Source organism: Aythya ferina (genome assembly GCF_964211825.1).
Source record: "Aythya ferina genome assembly, chromosome: 1".
Taxonomy (NCBI): Eukaryota; Metazoa; Chordata; class Aves; order Anseriformes; family Anatidae; genus Aythya; species Aythya ferina.
The window spans coordinates 185859730-185877317 of NC_140296.1; the positions used below are offsets into that span (position 1 = coordinate 185859730).

The following is a 17588-nucleotide window of genomic DNA, read 5'->3' on the forward strand; positions in this document are numbered from 1 at the left end:
ACTCAAACAGACCATTTATACTGAGTTGCTCTTGGTTTGCATCTGGGATAAGCAACTAGGTAAGTAGCTTAGAAGAGAAAATAGTAACTAACTTAAAAATAAAAATAAAAATTGTTGTTGGTGATGGTGGTATTATTGTTATTATTTTATTATTTTAATCCATTAAAATTATTGGCCAAACTTCCTTTGTCTAGAGGGCAAAACTTCACAAATGAGAACTGGGAATGGTAGATGCATACTTTTATCCCAATGCTTTTTTTGGAACAGAATCAATATTTCTGCAAAATTTCTCAAAAAATAAAACTTCCAATGAAGGTGGGGAAAGAAGTTATACAAAATGCTGTTATTTCAACCAATCCTATGTTAATTTCCATCATCAGATATTCCAGTGCCTCACAGAAGCTGTAGGTTTGATGTCCCAAGTTCCCACTTTTGTGTTGGGTGAGACTTCCTATTAATCTCAAGACATGAGGCTACACTGAACTGCTGTAACATGTCATGGAGAAAACACAGTTAAAAACTTTTAATGTACCATAAGGATTTTTCTTTTTCTTGACATTAAATCTCATAGCTGTGATGCCATTATTAGAGCTCATAGCTGACTGGTGGGACATAAACCCTGTATGAGTAGAAAATGGAAAAGGAATCTACATGGGAGTGTGTAGTTACTCTTTGGATGTGCTGCTCTTACAAGGATTTCCATTCTGCCAATCTTAAATGAGTTTTTGTGGGTTTTTTTGATTTCTTATATAGGGTCTGTTTTGTTTTCGCAGGTATCTTGTGACAAATTTAATGGGTGCTGACCTGAATAACATTGTGAAGTGCCAGAAGTTAACAGATGACCACATACAGTTTCTCATTTATCAGTTACTTCGAGGTCTTAAGGTACTGGTTGAATACAAGGGTATTAGAGGCAGCAACCAAAATGTTGTAGTAATGACTGGTTCATTGCAGTGACAGTGCTTAAAACACTTGTGTTTGTGTTAAGAGTGCACAGATAGCAGCAATTGTTTCAGAAATTGTTTTTTTGCTTACCAGAAATAAAACCCCAAGCCTGCAAGTGCTGACATGCACAATGCATGTGAATATTTCCCTTAAACATTAACTGTAGATCAGTGTCTATTTAGGCTACTATTGAAGGAGGTTCACTTGTCTTATGGTCTCTCACGTGAGCAGTGTGTTTTAGACATTCCCTCTTTCAAGAGAAAGTAGTGAAAAATTTTCTGAAGAATGTGAAATTGATAAAGCATGATATGGTAAGTAGTTCACATTCATGAAAGACATGAGACAGTTGGAAAAGCTACACCCGTGATTTTTGTAGAGGTCATGATGAGTGAAAAGATAGCCAAGTTATCTGGGTTTGTTGGGAAACTTTTGAAAGTAATAGTTTGTCCTAGCAATGTACAATGTTACACACAATCACATAGGATTTATTTTGCCTGTAAAGTCATTGTTTCCTTTGATCATAGCTGTTAAGATGTATAATCATAGCTGTTAAGATGTATAATCATAGCTGTTAAAATGTATACAAGTCAGTAACATAGGCAATTGGCAAAGAAATTGTAGCAAAATTGTCTTTCTAAAGAACTAAAATGTTACCATCTTCCAGACACTAAACATAAAAGTGTCTATAAATAGGAGAAGATTTTAAAAATGCTTCCCAGTACTAGGTGATAAACATTTTTTAGACCTACATTGAGAGTTCTTGTCCAGGTATATGCAAAAAGAAAAGAAAATTCTGCTGCTTTAGTACTTAAATTTATAATATTTGATACTTTTGACATGGAAAATTAACTGCATGTTTGAAAGCAAGCTGGGATAAAAGGCTCTGAGATGTAGTTACTGTGTGGTTTTGAGCAAGTCACCTGATGCTTGAGAGGGTAATTGCTATTCATGCACGTGGGTTCTGTCAATTTAAGTGCAGATTTTAGTGAATAAGAATTGCAGAGCTGAGCCCTTAATTGCTTTGTCACATTTACTTAAGTTAACAGCTTAACTAGGAAGATGGATTCCAGAGTTAATTATCCAGCGTGCGGTTTTGAATGTAAGAGTACATTGCATCAGAGCTAAAAAGCAAGAAAAGTTGTGCTGCAAAGTGAATTCTGAATTTCAGAAATGCACTAGCTTGTTTCCAAGGGGAGGGGTTGGTTGTGGTTTGTCTCTACTGGAATTGAAAGTCTCACATCTCAGTGGCTAAACATTTGATCAGAGATAAGTCCTTGTTTACATCTAAGCTGGGGTCATTACAACTTGTATTCTTATATCCGAGTACGCTCTGGACTCTCTGGTCCAGCAGTACCCATATAGGTTTCGAGCCCTGCAGAAGATCTGAGCATCAGGAGCATTAGCTTGGGATGGAGCAGTTTGGCAGACCGCTGAGCTGGCTGCTTGGTGCTACCTACAGCAGCTGTTCTCTCAGCAGAACCTGCACACGGCTAATTCTGTTACAAGCTGTGTTCTAGTTTCCTCTGCTGTTCACAGCTATTGTGAACAGCATTTAAGTGTGTCCCTACCCTGTTTATAAACAGTGCATAGGTTTGGAATGAAAAGAATGCCATTTCGTTTTCTTGGGGTTTTTCTCCAGTTGATATACCCATTTTACAGGTAATCTCTGCTCCTAGGAAAAAGATAAATTCTTCTTTAGAGAATGGAAGAGAATGTTTTAGAGCACTTACTGATCCTTGTAAGATTATACAGATAAAGTGGCTGTTGATCCTAACAATTGAACTATGGGCAATTACAGAGTAAGTAAGATTTCCTCAGTCCTTGAATTTTAATATTTTATGTAAAATAGCAAAAACGCTAAACATTGAAACTGTGCTTCATGACCCTGCTGGAAGTGGATCTGAAGCAACACTGTGTCCTAGGTGGTTTTTCTAACCACTAACCTGTCCAGGGGTGCACCTGCAGTCAGTGTTCATGTATGGATTTATGTAATCTAGGAGTCAGCTCCACTGCTCTGTAGACCCCTGACTTCACTGAGAGCTCAGCTGATCAAAATGGATGCCTAGATAAGACTGAAGTAAATTTCAAACAGGTCAGAAACTTTTGACAAAAGAATTATCGAGGGTGTTATTATTTATAATAGAATCTAGTGTTCATGGCTACCTTTTTTGAAATATCTATCTCTGGGTAAGATACAGCAAGTAGGTTTTGAAGTTAGGCGTATCTCCATTTGCCCTGAAAATTTAGTGCGACATAAATCTTTGCTGTGTACAAAACCATCAGTCCCAGTAGCAAAAAGATAAATCAAGTGGCTTAAGTCTTTCTTCACCTCTGACTTCAAACCTTACCTTCTTTTTTTTCCCTTTTGTGTTGCAGTATATTCACTCAGCTGGAATCATCCACCGGGTGAGTTCATCCATTGCTATAATAAACGTGAATGAAGCGTGTCCCTCCATGCATCAAACATGTAACCAAGACATCAAACATGTTACCAAGACATAGAATATATCTTGAAAGGTTAAAATGGTATCTGACAAACTGTCTTTGTTCTGGTACAGGACCTGAAGCCCAGTAACCTGGCTGTAAATGAAGACTGTGAGCTGAGGGTAGGAATCATGCTGTTGTGATGAAGAATGTTGTGTTACCTTTCAATATGACGATTTCCCGAGGAAACACTAGCTGCCATTTTTGCTTCTGATTCCAGTAATTTTGTGTGTTTGCTAATGCTGCTCCCCTGACATAAAAAAAAAAAATGTTTCTATGAACATGTTTTCCTCCAAATGTTAATTTATTATGAGCATAAGTATCTTTGCAAAATGTTCATCCCTAGTTCTTCACAGATAGTACATAGGCTAATCATTTGGCCCATGAGACAGTACTTAATTGAGTACATCTTGAAATGTTGACCTATGATATCTACATCTGCCATATTTAGATGAAGCCATGCAGCAGCTTTCATTTTTATATCTACAGAATGTACAAGCTAAATTAAATAGAAATGGTATGAAAAGATACCGGTATTACTGCTTGAATTACCACTGTAAAAAAAAAAAAAAAAAAAAGCAAAATACTACAATCCACACTTCTCAAGTACTATCTCAATGTATATGCCTATATAAATACATAGCATTCTGCATCTGTATGATACACTATCACATAATAAGCATGAGACTCCAGAGAAAGAAGGGATGTCTTCCAGCTTTCTAAGCCTTTAAACTGAAAAATTAGTAGTTTAGCATTTTTCTGTGACAGCCAGAAACATCTTTCTCTCTGTCTAAGATTCTGATGTAATCACTTTATTCCAGTTGCAAGGGATTTAAGAAAAGATTCCAAATATTATGAGAACAGGAAAAAAAAAAAAAAAAAAAGGAAGAGTACTGAATGAAAGCAATGCAGTTAGATTCATGTGCTAATCCTAATCTGTTGTAAGAAACTGGAGTTTCTGCTTGGTTTAGTGAGAGTTGCAGATGCTAAGCAAATGTCATGATTATCCTTTAATGTTTTCATGCATGTATGTTCCACATCTGTGAAATTTTATGGTTCATCTGGTTCTGATCAATCCCCTCTGAAATGTGTGCTGTGCTTTTGTACTGTAAGAGACTTTTAATCTTTTTTTTCCTATTATTGTATTTGTGCACATCTCTTCCTAGCATTTTTTACAATGTTCTTTGCTTTGTTTGTATTTATAGCTTTACTTCCTCTGATACCAAATTATTTTCTAATAGAACAAACTAGTGGATATTTCCAAGTACAAGCAAGAAGGAAATAGAGTCACAAAGAAGGAAAATGTGTGTGTGCATACACATTTGGTAGAACACATCAGCTGTTAAAGAGAAATATTGCTGAAACTTAATAAAGGCATTAGTACTCAGGTTTCAAGCCTTTATTCATGCCTTATTTACCTCTTGCATTTTTTCAAGAAAGATAATGCCTTAAATGTTTATTAAAAATAAAGATGTTAATTTATTATTTATACCTTAATATTTTTCCTTAAGCTTTTTATATCTTTAAATTGGATTATAACAGCAGAATTTTGAACAATGCTTTTAAAATTTTCATGCTCCCCATGAAAAGGATTTGCCAGCAGCTTAATAAATAGAACTGGATCTCATCATGGGAGGTTGTGGCTGATCTTAGTTCATATTTCTATTTGAAGAGATACTAAATAGCTCGGATGACTGACTTAAGCTCAAATGGTACTCTTTCACAACCGTATCTGTTAGAACTAGGAATACCTTTTTGCTCCATAATTAGTGCTGCACAGACTAATCAAAAATTGGAAAGCAAAGAAATGAGCAGAAAAAAATTAATTGAAGTAACTTCCTGTCGGTGTAAACTTAGCAAGGGAGAGCATATGGAGGGTAACATTCTGCCTTCGTGCCTGTGAGTAATATGTGTACCTAAACAGAGCTCCGTTGTTGTTTCAGTGGGGGAGTTCTGCCGAAAACAGATGGTATGTGATTTAAATGTACCTCGTTACGCAGGATATATGTTTCCCTCCTAGTGCCATCAGAACGCTGCGTGATTTGGGCGAAAGCTACCTGCATGCAACAATGCCTAGACAGACACGAGAGGGAAACAACAGAACTTCTGGGGGTTTGTGATTAGCCTGCATGGTCTTTAAATGTTATGGCTAGTGGCATTTGCTGTTGGCATTTTATACAAATGTTCCCAGTTGACAATGGTTCATTTTTATAGCAGCGGTGCTTCTTTTTATTAAATAAATGCTGGAGGAAAATTGAACTTGAGGCAAAATGCAAAGTTTTTCTTAGAGGACAAAGAGCCAGATTCATCACAATGGAAGTATCTTTATATAGATCCAGAGACTGCACATAGCAGAGAGAGCAGATGAGTTCATCCACAGTGTTGTGGTTTTACCTCACTGATAGTGAGGTGCTTGGACTGCTGGACAAACTCAGAAATAGCTAATGGGGAAATAAGCACCTATAACAAAAGTAACGAGGGATTTATTTATTTTTATTCTGTAGATTTTAGACTTCGGTTTAGCTCGGCAAACTGACGATGAGATGACTGGGTACGTCGCAACAAGATGGTACAGAGCTCCAGAAATTATGTTAAACTGGATGCACTACAACCAAACAGGTAGACTGTGAAAACTTTCATTTCCCTACAGCTGTATATAGTTATAAATTTAAACTTAGGGTCAACTCTACTTCATGATCTCTTTGATTCATCATACACATTTCTCTCTCCAATTTTTGGCAGTTGACATCTGGTCTGTTGGATGCATCATGGCAGAACTATTGAAAGGGAAGGCCCTATTTCCAGGAAATGATTGTATCCTTAACACAAAGCATAAAATACAGCTGTAGAATTTCTTCTCATAGCTCAAGAGCTTTATTAGTCTCTGTTTTAAACACATTAAAACCACAGTCATTTTTCAGATGTTCAGCTAGATGGTAGCTGTGCTTCAAGCTGTTCAATTGCCTGATAAGTGATACTTGGAAAAATCAGTACATCTAGTTTTCAAGAAACAAGATATTTTTGCTCTAAAAAAATATTGTCTACAGTTATAAGATTACATCAAATAAAATTGTAAAATAACTTTGATTCTGTAGGGAAAATATAATATGCTTTACAAGTTGTATATGACAATGAAAATTGCACATTTGAATGTTTTTAATCTTGAGAGTAAAATAAAACAGATTTTTAAAACTAGAAAATGGGGATTTTCCTTTTACCAGTTCTCAGATTAGTAATCTAGCCCAATTTGGTATAATGTGCTGTTTTCAGAAATCCTTCATATCATTTAAACATAAATGTGCAATTAAGTCTAACTTTAAGAATATGTTCAATTGGGATCTAGGACAGGCAAGCAATATTTTGCATGCAATGTTCTCACATACAGGTACGCCTGACAGAGATTCACGTAGTGCAATAGAGACAAAAAGAATTTAATTCTCCAGGATTAGGTTTACATAGGTATGAGCTGATATCATTCAATGGACTAAAATGTAATTGTCTTGCTTAATAGTTTTAAACATCTTAACCGTCTACATGAAAATTTGTGAACTGTTTAAACCCAGAAGGATTGCGTTGTTGTTTAATTTTATTACACTGCCTTTAGTTTTCCTGAAATAACATAGATATCGATCAACTAAAGAGAATAATGGAGGTTGTGGGTACACCCAGTTCTGAACTTCTGAAGAAGATATCATCAGAACATGTGAGTTCACAGCTTCATTCAGCTAACTAACTTTTTATCATTCCTCTGTCTAATTGTACATCACTGGTTATGTTACAGAGATATCTGATTTGGAAATGAGCAAACGCTTCAAGGTGATCTCTTTTTTTACTGCTAGAATGGCACCATTAAAAATGTTCTTTGCAGAGGTATCCAAATGCCTTGACTGTCAACTGGATTAATTTTAATAATTGTTCGCATGCACTCCATTTTTCAAAGGGGTTTTGCAGTTGATCCTGACGATCGTTTATTTTTCTGCTGTACTTATAAGAAAAAAAATCAAACTGATGTTCAGCTCTATTATGTCTCCAGTGATAACTCTAATGTCTAACAGCTGCATTGTAAGTAATGAGATGTGGAGTTGATTGACAAAGGCAGGTAATGGGCACAGCATAGAAATTCAGATAAACAACACAAAAAACTCCTGAGCTGAAGCTGTTTTCTTAAATGTTCTCTATATAGACCTCAGTCCAATACTGATGGCTACTTTTCAGCTCATGTTTATATTGATGGGCTTTCATTGAACTTAATGAAGATATCTTAGTTGTTTAAGTAAACAGACAGAACGTGAGCCAGACCAACACTGTATTTCTTGAAGATCCAAGCATAATGAAACCTCATCAGCACCAACCAATACACAGCCCTAGAATTTGTGAGTACTGAGCACTTGAGAATGGCTGGGGCAGGAAGGGGATCAGTCCTTGCACCAGGGGGTTGGATCAACTGGCAAGTCTTTAACTGTGCTGTTCTAAGCATAGGACCTTCTCTGGCCTTTATATGTTATTAAGGCTTCTGCAGTAAAGCATGCAGAATAATGTATACAAATGTGTGATTTGCCCATAAGCTGTCAGTTTGTGAGATTTTTGATTATGAGATTAAACACCTTAAATACTTACTGGAGATGGTATCTGATTTTGTCTTTGATTTCTTGTCTAAGCAGACCTTAGGGATCTGTAGGGGTTCTGAAACTGCTACACTGGGGCTATTTATACGTTTAGAGTATATGGAGAACCCAAAAGCCAAGTTAATGAATGGGAGTGCTGCTAGGTCACCTCCAGGCTGCTTATACATATTTAGAGGAGCAATGTCAAAGAAGATTCATACCTTGCTTGGAAATACTTGTCTTGTGTATGGGAGTGTCTGTTCTGTTCTTTCAGTCTCATTCTTCTTTACCTTGTAGTTTGTCCTTATAGTTCAGATGTTACTTAATGCTGCATGTAGTCCTGGACAATTTTGTTCTGTTCCTTTAACATCAAGATCAGAGGTTTTCTGAAATGTTAAGCGTTAAGATATTTTCAGTTATCAGTAGAAGACTAGAAAAATGGGAACTGAAAGGTCAACTTCATGGGATGTTTCAGCACAAGTTATTGAGCTGTTTTGTTAGTTTTTCATGTTAATACAGGTTTAAACTGATCACATTTCATTATTTTCAGATAAATTTAAACATTTAGATTCTATTAGTTGAGTTTCTGTGGCAAGTATATAGGCAGAGTTGACAGGTTGGTAAGTATACTTTAGCAAGTCTGTGTTGTTTTCAAAGAACTTCTGGATAATTGTGGAGTTAATTTTGACCATATCTTGTTCAGTCAGAGTTGGATTAGTGATGTTAATTGATGTCAGCACAGAAAAAAATAATCCGCAAATTCACAGATGTTTGTCATAAGATAACTGTACTTCTTATTTCTACCTAGTCTGTACCTTCCAGGCAGGAATGTGTGAAAGCTCTCTTTTGCTCTGCTGTTTGTACATACATAAAAACTAGTGCCCGAGAAACTCACTTTCTAGCATGCGTTTGCTACCTTTATGAACTTCAGGGGCATAAAATAGGTGGAGTGAATCCCGTGTTTGACCAGTCTTTAAATATCATTCTCTGCATGACTGGCTACAGCTGCTAAGAAAAAAAAATCATCCTTCTAGAAAGCCTTGTCGTCAGCCCCTGTAGTAAAATGGGAAAATGCTAATAGAGGTTTAACAGGTTGGAGACACAAAGCATGAAGTTTTACTTCCATTAGGACAGGAGCCTCACTGAGATTCTGAACTATGTCACTAACAGTAGTCTACAATTTTATTAGAATATGCTAAATCTTCTAAAAAGCAGAAAAAATAAATGGATCTGTCTTGTTAAAATAGAAAAATTTAACAACGGAATGTGCTATGTAACAATTTAAAATATCTTTATATCATTTCGTAGTAGCTGCAGAAATTAAGATGATGGCAGAGAGATCTGTATGGGAAACGGGATCTGTTTCCTAAATGTGGCTATACGTGTAGATTGCACTGATTATGTTTTAGAGCAACCTCATAACGTTCAGAAAGGAGAAGTGCAAAGTCCTGCACCTGGGCAGGAACAACCCCAGGCACCAGGACATGCTGGGGGCCACCCGGCTGGAAAGGAGCTTTACAGAAAAGGACCTGGTCCTGGGCAACCTGCTCTGGCCCTGCCTGAGCAAGGGCGGTAGGATCAGGTGGCCTCCAGAGGTCCCTTTCAACCTCAACCTGTGGTTCTTGTTTATGTAACATCAGGCTGCACGCTAACATTTGGGGGTCAGGTAGGATTGTAGGCCTTTCCTAGTGGAGTTTGGGTGAGCCTTCCACAGCCGCAGAGACAAGGCGAGCTATAAACTCTGTTAAATATCTGAGGATCTGGGACTATCAGGCTTTGTTCATTGGTTAGTGAAGCTGCTGTTCAACAGAGGAGGGGGAGAAGGGAAGGAAGCAGGTTGGATTATACCACATTGCTGAGGGCAACTGGAAGATGATTTAGGTTGCAGTTTTTGGCTGAAAGCTACATGTGTTTCCTGGGGATACAAACCAATGAACCTGTATGAACAGGTGAAAACAGAAGTGCTAACATGTAACCCTTACAGGAAGGTATACCTGTTTGAAACTCTCTGGCCTAGTAAGTACACACATGAGTAACTGGTTAGAAGGTTTCCCGTGTATAAGAAATATAATGAGTGTTATTTCTGATTTTTTAGAGTTGGTGTTGTTACTCTTGGGCAAAATTTAACCTCTGTGTGTGTTATGTATCTTGATTTATTCTTAGGCAAGAAAGTACATAGAATCTCTTCCACATATGCCTCAACAGGACTTGAAAGCAGTATTTCGTGGTGCCAATCCATTAGGTAAGAAAGATAGACTGATACAGTTTAAATCTTTCACTAAATATGAACTCAAGTCTACATTTGCTATGTGATCCGATATAATAATGATCAGCACTGTGAAAAAATATTCTTTAACTTTTTGTCCTGTGACTGTTTTCCCTTCATGAAGCCTGTGTCCTTTTTTTTTTTTTTTTTTTTTTTTTTTAATTTTATTTTATTTGGTGGAGATTACAGGAACCTCCTAATGGAAAAGGCTGTGGATGAAAACAGTCTGTGGATGAAAAACAAAAGCAGGCTATATATAGCAGGAATAAATAAAAAAAAAGTCACAGGGTCTAAACTAGAGGCATCACTTCTGGCTCAGGAAGGCCCCGAGCTGTAAATTGCTGGCAAGGAGTAGAATATACCAGGAAATGTAGCTGTTTGAATGCCTTTTTTGTGTGTTGTTTCTGATGAATTTATTAGCCATTGTTGGACACAGGATGTTGGGCTAGACAGACCACTGGCCTGATCCTGCACTACTGTTTTTATGTCTAGCCAATTGGATCTGTCTGTGCAAAAGAGATTTTTCTATGAACCATTTGTGACAAGGCAAAGAAGATGCTTGAGTCACTTGAGTGACTTACCACAGTGCTTCGTCTGTTCCATCAAGTGTACATTAAACATTGTATGGAGGGAAGTATTTTGAGTTAAGGTATTTTGAATTCTTTCTGTTTATTGAAAGACTATTTAATTTTTACTAATACAAGTAGTTGTGAAAGCTTTCTTATCACAAATGGATTTTATTTGCATGAGGTCCATGAGTACATGCTACATACTAATATAAAGGCCAATTAATGGCAATCCTTATATGAAAGCACTAAAAATCATTTTTATATATCTTAAACACAATAAACTTTCAATATAAAACCAAATTCAGAGTTACAGATCTCTCCTATACCTAGTAGTCTGCATCTGTTGACCTTAAACCTACTTACTTGATGCTAAGCTTTGGACTATTCATCTGGTGATTTCTTTGCTGCAGCTAATTGAAAGCGTAGTTGTGTATTCACCATTTAACATTACTTGAGCTGGCACTGATCAGGTTAAGCACCTACTGCACAACGCAGGATGTTTAAGCACACAAAGGTGTTTTCAAGATCAAAGCCTTGGATGTCTGAAGAGGTGAATCGGATTTCAAATAGACTATACTGAACCAAAGTGCATACCACAAGCAAACCAGAAGCTTCTTCCAGCTATGAAAGTTCTACTCACAGTATAAAAATCTTCAAAACTTGTTTGTTATATTGTCTATGTTTTGTGGTTTGTTTGTTTGTTTTTCCAGTAATGTTAAATGATTTTAAGGTGCGACTAGATTTTTGTGCAAACAGTTGCCTTCTCTTTTACTTCTAGACAGCATCATGACATTAATCTGAGTTTCTCTTTTTCCCTTAGCTGTAGACCTTCTTGAGAAGATGCTTATATTAGACAGCGATAAAAGAATTACTGCCTCAGAAGCACTTGCACATCCATACTTTGTACAGTATCATGATCCAGACGATGAACCCGAGGCCGAGCTGTATGACGAGTCAATAGAGAATAAAGAGCGAACCATAGATGAATGGAAAGGTAACAGAGAACTACACAAAGTAATTAATATGTACAGCAGAACAAATCCTTACTGAAGTGACAGTTTTGTTCTGTTTCTAGCCAGAGCAATTTGAACTCTTAAACCTCAGGAATACAAGATAAGTCCACGTGTGTCTGTGGGAGTTGAGGTGGAAGAAGCTGTGGTTTCTCTCAGGATTTTGCTCTCATCCCCCACTGTTCCTCTATCAACTCCTCACTGCCTTTTCTGTGGCAGGCTTAATGGTATCTAAAAGCTGATGATAGGTACTATGTAACAACTCATTCTATCTGGCTTTTAATTTTCTAGACCAGATCTTTAGCTGAAGTAACAGTCCTAGGGCAACTGATAGAGTTTGGGACTCCAGCCTAGCTTTTTTCAGCACCAGAAATTAAAATTGTCCACATATTTGTATTTTGCTAATCATTTGCCAAGTCACTGAGAAAATAGTTAAGCCATGCTCTTGATCTTGTTTGAGATGAGAGCCGATGATTTTACTTTGGAGTGGCACCCCAAAACCCATCCTTGGGAAACAATGCAACAACCTTTTTTTATTAGTTAATTCCATGCTTGCATCATAATCATATTGCACTATGGTGTCACGGAAACAACATGGCTAAACACTAAGTTTGCAAGAATACTTGAAAGTACAGTCCAATTTCATCATTGTCTAATGAGGACATATTACAGTAAAATATCCTTACTAGACATTATAAATTAAATGAGTAATGTTCTGGAAAACTAATTACTCCTGTTTATTGATAAAGCCCTTTCCCTAGGTTAAGATAAAATACTCATACAATCACAGAGTCGTTGAACCATTAAGGTTGGAAAAGACCTCCAAGACAATCTGGTGCAACCTACTACCAGTGTCACCCACTAGACTGTCCCTAAGTACCAGGTCCAAACTTTCCTTAAACACCTCCAGGGATGGTGACTCCACCACCTCCCTGAGCAACCCATTCCAATGCCTGACTGCTCTTTCTGAGACAAAATTTCTCTTAGGAGAAATTTAAGTAGTCTCTAAAATAAATGTTCTTCTGTTTCTGTGTGTATATTCTATAACTTTTACTCCACAAAGGTTTGATAAAAATGTATTACCACAGTGAGAAGGTTTATGGTGACAATTACTGACCTCCTATACCTTCCTCATGCCCTTCCACTGGCTTTCTACACCTGTGCCATATTTTATCCTGGGTGTTGTGGAGGAGACTAGCAGACTGACTTCTACTGCAAATACACCTTAATGAAAGATGGGAAATGGGTCATGGGTGTCTCTATGATAAAACAGCCTCCCAGAACTCTGTAAAGGGTTTTCTAGAATCCTACTGGGTCTGTACAAACAAGGCACCAATTACTCTCTACATGTGCTCTCCTCTTCAGAGTCTGGCAGCACATGACACCTCACATATATCTTGTGTATGAAGCAGCATGTTCAACTTGCTTTTGTACTCACCAGTGGATGATTTGTTTTCTGCTACTTTTTCAGTTGACTGAGTCTTTAACAGGAAAGTTTAACAATTTCCGATTCATAAAGACGATTTCTGTTTGTGTTGAAACTCTGCAAAAATTATTTCAGGAACAGTCTTAGCTTAACTCTTTCTTAACTGAAGTGATAAACTGGAGGTGAGTTACCTAGGAAGGGCAGCATATCCCACTGCAGAATCATGGTTTTCTATGTTATTGTCCTTTTGGAACTACAGGTGAAATTCCTTCTTTATAGAGGACAAAACCAGGCCTGAAACAAAAATCTAAATACTGTGCTCATGCATGCAGGACACGCAGCTCTTCCTCCTGGCCATATTTTCAGCTTGGGAAAGTAACTTTGTATTTTCAAGTACAGCATGTGCCACATTTAAGTAAGCCGACATTAAAGGTCACAATTTGCATAAAATGTTTGTATTGTTAATGAAATATTGAACCATTTTCTGAAGACATCAGTGGCATATTTCTCCTCTTCTGTTCAAATTAAAAGTAGTGCTTGATCCCAAGAGGCACTGAGGAGCCAAATTAAAATGAGATTTCAGGCACTTTGTCTCACACATTAGGCACTTCAGAGTTTCCTTGACCTCTACTGCACACTGCTGAGGTTTGCAGCTTAAGCTCATACATTTTTTCTGACATGTTTAATCAGTTAGATAATATTTCAAGATGCAGAGGCCAAGAGAATGCCATTCAGAGTTGAATTCTCTGCTCTCTCTCTCTCCTTAGCTGCTGGTTCCAATTCTATATATCTCATCTGTACTGTTAGCTAGCTAAGTGGCATGAGAAAGAGTAGAGAGCTTCATGAACACACAATACACAGCCACCAGGAATAATTTATAACACAGTCCCAGGCATCTGATTTGTGAGGGCACTGGCTTACTCAGAGTTCAGCCAGGACCACTCTAATGCACCTGGCTGCCTGTGACTAGATGCTATTTAATAGCTGCAGATCGATCACTGAGTCACCTAACAGATCGTTCAGACTCAGGGCTCCCTACATGGAATTTCTTACAGGGAAATTCTTCAATTGTTTAGTGAAGCTGGCATGCTGCTTGTTGTACACCATGCTACAGCATAACGCAACCAAAGGGTAATCAAGACCCAGCCCTAAGACTTGTACATACTTCCCTGAGCTGAGCTAGGTCCACTTTTATGTTTATTAGCTGTCTCTGGCAGAGCTTTTTAATAAAAGAGCTAATAAACACAAGTTTGATATGATTTAAAGATCAAAACAGATCCTGAAGTAATGTATTGTTGGCCATTTATTTATGTGTGGACAGGGAATGCATTGTTGGCCACTTACTTATGTGTGGACAGGGTTTGGTCCTTAAATACACTAACTTGAGAAAATACATAGGAGGAATCTGCTGACAGCGTATCCCATTGCTGTGCAAGGTGCAAAACACAAGGTGACTGTCAGCAAGAAAAGATACAGGGCTCCTCCTGGAGCAGGGTAAAATAGCAGTGACTCCATGTTTCTAGTTAAGCCTTTCTTGATGGAAATAGAACTGCTGCGTGCTTGTGAGACAAAAGAACATTTTGTCAGAGGACCTTAAAATTAAGCTAGTTACAATAAAATACAAAAAAAAAAAAACACCAAACCACCTAGATACAAGGCATTAGTACAGAATTGCACATGATTTATGTTGAAGGCAATTGACTGAGCGATGATAAAGAACATTCTCTGCAGTTAAAAGTGCACATTTTAAAACCTGTTTGGGTACTTTTAAAGATGCCACTTTGCATTACATTTTATCTCCTATTACGTCATTTTGTCAGGCCATCTGACAGCATAATTGATGTTTCCATTTCAGGGCCGATGTGTTTTAGTAATTAGGCGAAGGGGACAGGCATGTTTTACAATAATAGCGAGTCTCATTTATAATCTGAAGTTAACAGAAAGATTCTTTGTGAATTCAGTCTGGGTTTGGATCTAGAATCTGCTAAGGCTGGAAATACAAACTACAAGTCACGTGCATGCATTAAACAGTTTTGTCTGGAATACTTTTCTTTTAAAGAGAAATACCACATAATTCTTTTCTCTCTCTTCCCCCCTCCCTACAGAACTTACCTATGAAGAAGTGATTAGCTTTAAGCCACCTGACCTAAAAATGGATAGCCTGGAAATAGAACAGTAAATACAGGCAGCTGTGTTTTGCCTTGCTGCACTATGGAGACTTGAAATATAACCATACAATTTAACCTGTGTTCAAACGTAGATTTTACTATCCAAAGATGTTGGAGAAGATGTGGAAAAGCAGATGCATTATACAGAAGCCAGATGTTGTCTGTTTTGGGGTTTTCTTGCCTTGTAATATGAATGTATTCCCAATTCATAAAGGGTGATAAAGAACTGCTTCGTTCTGACAAAATTATGCACTGAGTTCTGTTCAACCGTGTTTTCTGCATGTTTCATCTTATCAGTTGTATTGCCAAAATGAAGGTGATGTTTTAAATTAATTTTAAAATTGTACATTTAACGCATGAATGTATACAAACATAAACATAGAACTCCATACAGGCGATCCATTTTTTTCTGGCATTAGCCTAGTTTTATCTGTCCGTTTTCATTTTATTTATAGTTAGTGCCTTTATGAAGAGAGGGCGTGGTAGTGAGATAGACAGAATATGCATAGGTAGTCATATCTATGGTGGTCTTACAAATTTACTGGATGTCTCTCAGTCTAATACCAGTTCAAAGTCAGTAAAAAATAAATCCCTGTCTCCTGTTGCCATTAAAGTGTCTGTCCTCATTCTTTTCCCTATACATATTTTTATTCTGCACAATACCAGTTTGTGACCGTTTTAATTCTTGCTGGTACCCCTAACCTTGCCGTTGGTGGAGAGCTGGTGAACTTGCACAAGTTTCCAGGACATCTCTAGTTTTCTGCAAACTTCAGCAAAAGCAGTCATAGATCACAGTGCAAGGATACTCAGTCAAGTTCACACCTTTGAACTCAATGTTATTCATTATCTTCATTTAGTCCTTGAGAAAATGGTCTAAAAATTGCCATTGGAAAACGAGACAAAAGAAGATTTAAGAATAGTTTGCAGATCTGTGAAACACAAAATATCCATCTTGACAGATTGTCTTTTCAAGCAAAATTTTAAAGGCTTTCCAGCTCTGAAGAGCTGGAAAATTAAATCTTAATTAATAAATTGCAGGATAGACCGCATACTGAGTTGTATTAAAGAATTTAATTTATTATCTCAGTTCCCCACTGGAAGCATAATACTACAACAGGAATATCCTTTGGCATGAGGCGTCTTGTGGTTTCATTGCTGTGTCTTTCTCACATCCTAGTGAATCATGGTTGCACAAACTAGTCAACGTTGTTCATTTTTGTGTCTTGTTCTCACTGTCAAAGTCTCATTTTGTAGATGGCTTTTTATATTATTTACGTTTTCTTCAACTTTTGTCATTAAGACCCAGTTGTACAGCTATTATATGACCTAATGAATTCTACTGCATTTATTTACCTTCCTCTGTATCTTTTCTATGTAAAAACAAAACCTTTTTCTTAATAAACAGATTTAAAAAATCAAGTCCAAGAGCTTTTATTTTCCAAAGATACTTGATGTGGTATTGCTTGTCTTCTCAAAAAGTAGAACTAATCATTCCATCTACAAAATTTGCTCCTCATGTGTGGTCTAACTGGTGGGCTTTTGTTGACAATGTTTGCCAGTTACCTAATACTCACCTTCAGTAGAGTGCAGCTGTTTGGATTCAATGTTCTTCAAGGCTTATTAACCTGAAAGTAAATGCTTGCATAGATTTATCGGGAGTCCTTTGAATTGCTGTCTGGCTGTCATTACATCGACATTCTTCGAAGCTGGATGAAGCTTGGTCATTCAGCAATTGTCTGAATTTGATGCTAAAATAGGTGAAAAGACTATAAATCCTTAAATGATTTGCATGAAAAATAATCCCTCAGACATGTCTTAAGTATTTATATTTTTAATTTGCTTGTTTACGACTTAACAGAGAAATAGTTGGTGCTTTATTTTCTCTGAAATCTCATACTGAGCTTGCTAGGCTGATCTGCAGCTATTCCCCAGCTGGAAGGGCAAGAATGAAATAACGAAATTTCCTGAAAACCCTTCACATCAAATGATAATGAATTTAGTGTGGGATTTGTCCCATCATTTGTTTAATCTGGTTTCCTGGCTACGGGGGTGGCCATCACCAAATGTTTCAAAAGAACATGTAAAACTCCATGGTAGGCACATAGCAGACAATCTC

At 37.2% G+C, this 17588-nt stretch overlaps 1 protein-coding gene across 2 annotated transcripts in view; it reads left to right on the plus strand.

The window, feature by feature from the left end:
- The window catches only part of MAPK11 (mitogen-activated protein kinase 11), a 31173-nt gene extending 15093 nt beyond the window's left edge, over nt 1–16080 (plus strand). For both annotated transcript variants that reach the window (XM_084507099.1, XM_084507100.1), the window contains exons 4-12: nt 774–885; nt 3322–3351; nt 3504–3551; nt 5934–6048; nt 6172–6243; nt 7053–7132; nt 10197–10275; nt 11689–11862; nt 15410–16080. In XM_084507099.1, the coding sequence (XP_084363225.1) occupies nt 774–885; nt 3322–3351; nt 3504–3551; nt 5934–6048; nt 6172–6243; nt 7053–7132; nt 10197–10275; nt 11689–11862; nt 15410–15483 (784 nt within the window). In that variant the 3' untranslated portion in view covers nt 15484–16080. The remainder of the gene's footprint in view (nt 1–773; nt 886–3321; nt 3352–3503; nt 3552–5933; nt 6049–6171; nt 6244–7052; nt 7133–10196; nt 10276–11688; nt 11863–15409) is intronic.
- Nucleotides 16081–17588: the final 1508 nt, after the last annotated feature.